The 7126-nt window shown below is 44.5% G+C and overlaps 1 protein-coding gene across 1 annotated transcript; it reads right to left on the reverse strand.

Moving 5' to 3' along the window:
- Positions 1–841: 841 nt before the first annotated feature.
- On the reverse strand, positions 842–3759 carry LOC142560199 (tetratricopeptide repeat protein 33-like). The gene is made up of 4 exons (XM_075672122.1): positions 3419–3759; positions 2804–2885; positions 1921–2052; positions 842–1388 (listed from the first exon to the last, which is right to left on the reverse strand). The coding sequence occupies exons 1-4, from the start codon at positions 3640–3642 to the stop codon at positions 1167–1169; spliced, it is 660 nt and encodes a 219-aa protein (XP_075528237.1). The 5' UTR covers positions 3643–3759; the 3' UTR covers positions 842–1166.
- Positions 3760–7126: the final 3367 nt, after the last annotated feature.

The following is a 7126-nucleotide window of genomic DNA, read 5'->3' on the forward strand; positions in this document are numbered from 1 at the left end:
TCACGGCCTCAACGGCCAGGCGGATTGCTCGACGCTGGTCGTCTTCAGCCTCGCTCTGGAGCAAGACCTCCCAGGCTTCTCTACTGTCAATGTTTTCCTTGGCCCCTGGGCAGCCAGCACACTCCCATATTATATGGTCTAGCGTACCTTTTTGCTTACAAATTTTGCAGAGGGCGTCGTTATAGTCCCTCGTCTGTGTTAAGTAGATCCAATGTGGTGATGTATAATTGTTTCCCTGGAGGCGTCGCCAAATGCGAGCGTCCTCCAGAGAGAGAGACCGATGCGGAGGACAAACCCTCCCATGATGTCACCATTCTCACTTTAAGGTAATCCACTTTGCCAAGCACACCGCTGTACAGCAAATCAGTTCTGTGGAGGAAGATTCAGAATCACTTCGGCAGAGGAAGATGGAAGAAGATTTGGAAAAGGAAAAACATGGTCTTCCACCCAACTCTAGTGCCAAGCTACAAGGGAAAACCATGCAAGTTTCTCAGAAAGCCGTATGGCTATACCTGACTGTAGCTTCATGCTTCAGTTGGGTAGATGACATTTTCTTGCTTAACACTGTTGTGTGCCAAGGCTATGTTACCCGTTTCTTACCCTCTGGATTGCCACGATGTATTATCTAGTGAGTGCACTTTGCCCAGCTGCAAAGGTGCTATCACTCTTTCATGTGCGGGCGAGGGCACGTCACACTCATGTTATGGTCGCTGCCACCACTTCTACAAATTAACCGCGAACTTTAGTCTATGGTCTGATGCAGGCTAGCATCTTGAAAGAATGCAGAGTCTATTCTCACTTCACAAAGAGCTGACGGTGAGTGCTGAACAAAGGGCACAGCTGTGAGCACGAAGAAGGGCTTTATTGTCTTGAACATTTAAAATCGAGCACCAATGCACCTTCTTTTAAACAATGTTGCAGAATAACAGTTCTTGCATGGCACTTCAGTACCTCACAGTCACGAGCACAGACAGGCAGCGTTTTTTTTTTTTTCTTTTTTTGCAAAGTCCACAGCACATTAAGTTGTAGCTTCAAACTGAAAGCACAAGCCTGACAATTTGCTTTCTTCAGTCACTTTGGTGCAATGTATTCACAAAGAGAGCACCATGCATTTTTGCAGACTCTCACTGCACAGGCCCAACACAGCCTGATCCCAATGCATCGTGTCACCTTATCTCACGGCAGCGAATCAGTTCTGGTGTTGTAGCTTCGGTGTCCTGCACCTCAACGACATTCCCATCTTCATCGAAGCAGACTGGAGCCTCCTTTTCACTTTCTTCTGCGACCTGCTTCTTTCTCAAAAGCTGCAGAGTGTACAGGAGGTCTTCTGTGCGGAGCTCTTCGTCCGTGGGATTGAGGTGAACCGCAAAGCAGAAACTTCGAAGTGCCTGAGGAAGACCAAGAGTTGTGCTCATAGTAAAAGCGGTGTATTTATATAGACTGCAATGCAATTGCCTCAAAGTTTATCGTCATCACCACCAGTCCATTTTATAGCTACTACAAGATGAAGGCCTCTCCCATCGATCTCCAATTACCCCTGTCTTGCACCAGCTGACACAATCCTATGCCTGTAAATTTTTTTGTTTCATCATGCCACATAGTTCCCTACCATCCTCGAACATGCTGCTCTTAGCTTGGCAGCCATTCTGTAACTCTATCTAATAGACCATTGGTTATCCACCCTAATCATAACAGGAGCTTTTCCTTGCTCCTGATCTAAGCTAGAATATTGGCTACCCCATCTTGCTCTCTAATGCACACCTTAAGTATAAAGTTTATGCAAGTTATAAACTATGCGCACTCACAGAAGCTTCGCGCTCCGCGGCCTGCCCTTGCCCATGCATGCTCTTGGCTACACACACCACACACTAACACAAGAGTCTAAAGAAAAAGGTGCTGCGAGTAAAAAAACAATCTTGCCATTTGAATCTCGCCCAGCTGGAGCTGTGCTCGTCCAAGGGTTTGGTATGCAACCCACCACAAGGGGTCGAGCTTGACAACCTGCTCCGCCTCCTGGACTGCTGCAAAGTCCTCCCGCAGCAGCATCAGAACCTAAAGAGTAAACATTGTCTTGCTTCTTCAATATATGACTGGCACCAGAACATTCAGTTATATCTTTAATATGTCTGCTAATGTCACATGCTCTCATTTATTGCGAATTTCCTCAGAACGACTGGAAGACATACAAAAATTTCATTTCACAACTTGTTCAGTGGAACCTACTGGCCAAAGCAAAATGCACTGTGCTGGGATGGCTTAGCAGCACTTGCTGTTGGGGTAGTTAATTCAAACCCACATTTTGTCGTCTTTCTTGAGTCTGTCTGTACTTTTTCGTGAATGTGCAAGGATATGTTAACCTGGCACCAGCAACTAGCTCGACACTAGTTATGACAGAAAAAGCAGCAATAAAAAAAAATTTCAGGATTTTACATGCCAAAACCACAATATGATTTTGGGGCACGCCATAGTGGGGAATTAATTTCGACCGTCTGGGGTTCTTTCACATGCACCCTATGCACGATGCACGAGCGTTTTTGCATTTCGCCACCATCAAAATGCGGCTGCCCTGGGTGGAAATTAAGAAAGCTGCGAACATCCCATGCAGCACTTCAAAGGAAAAAAACATAGCTTCCCACAAATTTGTTTTAAACCCATCAATGAATAATGTTTTGATTATAGTAAAACACTGTTGAGTGTGGTGTTACAGTGCTGTTGAAACTTTTTTTTTTCAATTGTTTACGGTTGTCCAACGCACGACCTACTGTATATTATACAGTAGGTCGTGGTCCAACGTCACTCTCACCTGAGCTCTCATTTCGTGAATTGTGACGTCACCAGGAGTGAGCTGCAGCGCTTCGTCGAACTTCTTAAGCGCTTCCCAGTTTCTGCAATGCCACAATCACACAAAGATGCATTAATCTATACATCAGTTTCGAGGTAAACAGCCCCGAACTCGCGGCTTAACGCCATTCGCATTCTACACATTTCCCCCCAAACATGGGACAAAACAATGGGAAAACCAGGATATTTCATCGACTAATTCAGTGACGGGCAACTCAAAAGAGGGAACGAGTGCTAGGAACATTAATTACAAACTAGTGAAATTTCGCTGAAACGGTTGTCGGCAATTATCGCACAATTTCTGATATATATAGAACTGCTATGCATTTTTGCAGGCAAAAATCGTAGGACTCAATGCAAACGCAGAACACTCGATATAGAGGACGATTGCTCGCGCGAAGCCATGAACGTATTTCCGTCACACGCAGGTGGTCAGTGAGATAAACTAGACGCAATTCACATGATTCTCGTTTTTGCAGGTGTGTGCGTGTTGACCGAGAAAGCGCATTCTAGCCGTTCTGGTCAATGACGTCGGCTGGGAACAATACACAGATCGTCACACACGATCGGGACACACCTGTCGAGCTCTGCCAACGTTGTCCCTTCTTGTCGGAGGCGACGGCTCTTCTGCGCACAGTCTTCGAGTAGAAGGTTTCTGCGGCGCTTGTAGCCGCTTAGCCAGTCGACGCCGTCCGGAGGATCGGCGTTCTCGTCCGCGCAATTATCTTCAAAAGCGGCCGAGAGGTCTGGTGCCACCTTGCCGATCGCCTTACGCTTCCATCCGAAGGTGGTAGCCTTCATGACTGCGAACCGCTAAGACGCAGTCGTCGAACCAAGATATTTACAACCCAACTTGTTGCAAACGCGAATTACTCAGACGCGAAGCTTGGCGACATTTTGAACTGGCAGCGATGACGATGCCACGTTTGTTTGCAATCCGAAAGTGAAAACACGAACAACGCAAGTTGCCGGAGAACGAAGATAAATGAAAAGCAAAGTACTTACGTTCCAGTACTGGTAGGAAGCGCGACAACGGCAGCTGTAGCCAACACTTCGCGACTTAGGGAAATGGAAGGCGTCGGTAACGTTCTTAAGCATAGGCCAACTTTATAGGCACGCAAGGGCGCGTTGGCAGTGACTGCTTCGACCCCACTAATATTGTCTAGTAAATGCTTCACATAAAGCACGTCTGTTTAGGTTGGTAACTTATACGCTAATGACCGTGTTCGTACGTAACTCCTGAAAACCAATAAAAATTGCATTTGATCTCTTCCCCATGTGCTTTGAAGCATGTACGAGACGCGTCAGTAGCAATTAAGGCTGGGCAATTTAGTCGATAAACATTTAGTGTAGTCTATGTATTTTAACATTAATAACAAAACTTAACTGTATATGTAACCAAATATTGAAGTCACTTTATAGGTAAATGAGACAAGTGCATCACGTACGATAAACGTGTTATAATGGTGAAAACAGCGTGTTCTATATAAGTGCTAGCAAAACACACACAAATAGGTGGCTTAATTAATATTTTCTCTTTGTTGACACCACCTTCCTCCTAGTCCCAATAATCTGCCATATGACACAATAAATTTGACAGGACTGTTCACAATTTCACAAAGTGTATGTGTGCTGTCCATAAAGATTGCTGAAACATTTTCTTTTTAATTGTTTATGGTTGTCCAACGTCACTCTCACCTGAGCTAGCTCTCATGTTGTGACCTGCGACATCACCATATGCAGGAGTGAGCTGCAGTGCTTCATCGAAGTTCTTAAGCGTTTCCCAGTTTCTGCATTGCCACAATCGCGCAAAGATGCATTAATCTATGTTTCAGATTCGAGGTAAACAGCCCCGATAGATTGTGAAAAAGAAAGGTTAGAAAAGCACCCAGAGCGTTTCGGCATGATAATCGACATCGTATAAGAGACAATAAATTCTAGAGATGCTTACACGGTGCCTATCAGTGCAAATGCGCGAGCCGGACAGCTCTTATTCACGCAGCGTTATAGCTCGAATGATATCGCCACGAGCTTTAGGGCAGTTTTCATGTGTTCTTTGCGACACTCATAGCCGCAACAGCACAAAGTGCTGTGTGCATTGTCTGTGCCTTTCTCGGTCACATAGTATGATTTTCGCTTCCACGTGCCAACCTGAACAGTGCACGACTGCGCCCCGAGAACATAAGCTTTTTGCAGCTACTTGCCGCAGGTGGCGTTGCATGTCCAGCTCAAAAAAGCAGTGCATGAGGCCTTTCAATTGTAGATGGGGAGGCAATGATCGCATAAAATCACAGCCCTCAGGTATTACTCAATTTTGAGGCTAGGCAACCATTTACATACCCCGACAATTTTGTCCTTTTTTGCAGGCATATATGGAGTTATATTTTACATACGCACAAGACCAACAAGTGCAATTACGTGAAATAAAATTGCCAAGTGGCAGCCATGTGGCAACCATGAGTGCGCCGTCCATTTGGCTCACCCTGCACATAGTGAACTAGTTTCCTACCAGCTCAGTGCCACTTTTTGCTTGTGTGGAAATGGCACGGCACATAGTGCACAAATGCTGCACCACCTCTCCGACGAGTGCAGGGAATGCTCATCCTGCACAAAGTTTGCACTGAGCGAAACTAATGGCGACATGCAGATGCCATCGTGTTGAGCTTGTGAAACAAATGTAGTGTAGTGCAGCACCTCATGAACTAGTTCAGAAAGTGCAGGCAAGTCGAATGGATGTTGTAATTGCAATGCTTCGCATTGCTCCTGACATACCTACCACAAATTACAGCCCAGAAATCCCACACGAGTGCTTTCCTTTTTATTTAGGGTATTTGCCACAAGGCATATATAGTAAAGAACGAAAAAAAGGCATAATATAAACACATGCAACCCTTTGTTATGCAGGTTCCGCAGCAATGAGTTAGCCCATTTGTTGTCCATTATCCAATGGTATATATAAGATCCTCTGATTTCCTTGAGCATCTTGTGCCCAACGGTATATAAAATCTTCTAGTTTCCTTGAGCATCTTGTGCCCAATACCTTGTGTACCAGGGCACAAGCACAAAAGGTGATAAATGACCGTCGCAAACGCAGATGCTTAGGACATGTTGCAGGGTTGCCCTGTCTAATGCACTTGACTGATCTGAACCCATGTCTTCTCAAAAGAGGAAGCTAAATCTTTTTCCTGCCAACAAACATATTTCACTGTACGCGGAGAAAGAATCAAATTTAGGTTCAAGCTTTATGGCTTCAGGTAGTTCACCTTGTTCATCAAAGCACTTCCTTCAAAACTGCAAGAATCAGTTTTGCTAGACCTTTACATGGCACTATATACATTCAGAAATAAGCACAACAGGAAGTGCGAGTGCATTGCATGCGCACACCTAAGTGGCATATGATGTTTTATTTTAAAAAGCCACTAAACAGTTAAAAAAGAGGGACTACTAATGTATTATTTCACTTTGGCAGAAAAGGTTTACTAGTGAAGAAAAAAAAAAAAGCCAGAGCTTTCCTTCTTTTAATTTAATGCTAGAAGCTCACCACCAACAGGTCACAGATTTCAAAGTACTTTCTTGCATTTGGGGCTCTTTTCGCTTATGAAAAGTTCTTGAACATTCCTAGGCTGAATGTTTGGTTCCCTCACAATGCAACACTGCACCGATAAACAGCAAAATACACTCACCACGTTGTCAGTGTGTCCAACTTCCTGTGTGTGTAGATGCTTCTAGCGGCAAATGTGTCTCCCAACGAATACCAACTAGGCCAAGAATCATTCCCTTGTGAGCCGTAAGGCACGGTCTCATGGCTAAACTGGTATGTTTGTCCAAACGCATTTGTAACAAATTCTCCTAAAATGCTACGAAAAAACTCTGAGTGCTGTCTGCCGGATCGTCATGTTCTACACTGACACTGCAGAAATCTGCGACAGCTGGCACTCTTGAGGAGAGGAGTGAATTCTAGAATTTAAATATGTTGAATTAGGGCTATTGCAAACATTCGAAAAACATCTGTCATGTGGCGTAAGAGCTGATCCAAGAACAAGTGATCATTGTCTTGGATGAAGTTAGACAATTCACACCACGAATGTTTACATGCTTCAAGATGAGTTCTAATATGTTACCCCTAGTACACAGTCAAAGCTGACATACGTCTCAGATGGAAAGCCCAAATATATACAGCAACACATTTGCTCATTAATCCCCGCTGCAACTTCTCTACCCGTCATATAATGCTAAAAAATTAGAAACTATGTGTGCTGATCAGCTGCGAAAGAAATTGCAATAT

This window comes from Dermacentor variabilis, chromosome 10, assembly GCF_050947875.1.
Source record: "Dermacentor variabilis isolate Ectoservices chromosome 10, ASM5094787v1, whole genome shotgun sequence".
Lineage (NCBI taxonomy): Eukaryota > Metazoa > Arthropoda > Arachnida > Ixodida > Ixodidae > Dermacentor > Dermacentor variabilis.

Coding starts and splice junctions, on each gene's coding strand:
- LOC142560199 (XM_075672122.1), bottom strand. CDS start 3,642: ATGAAGGCTACCACCTTCGGATGGAAGCGTAAGGCGATCGGCAAGGTG. Junction 2,053..2,803: donor TTCACGAAATGAGAGCTCAG/GTGAGAGTGACG, acceptor TTTACTCTTTAG/GTTCTGATGCTGCTGCGGGA. Junction 1,389..1,920: donor AGCTGGGCGAGATTCAAATG/GCAAGATTGTTT, acceptor GGTCTTCCTCAG/GCACTTCGAAGTTTCTGCTT.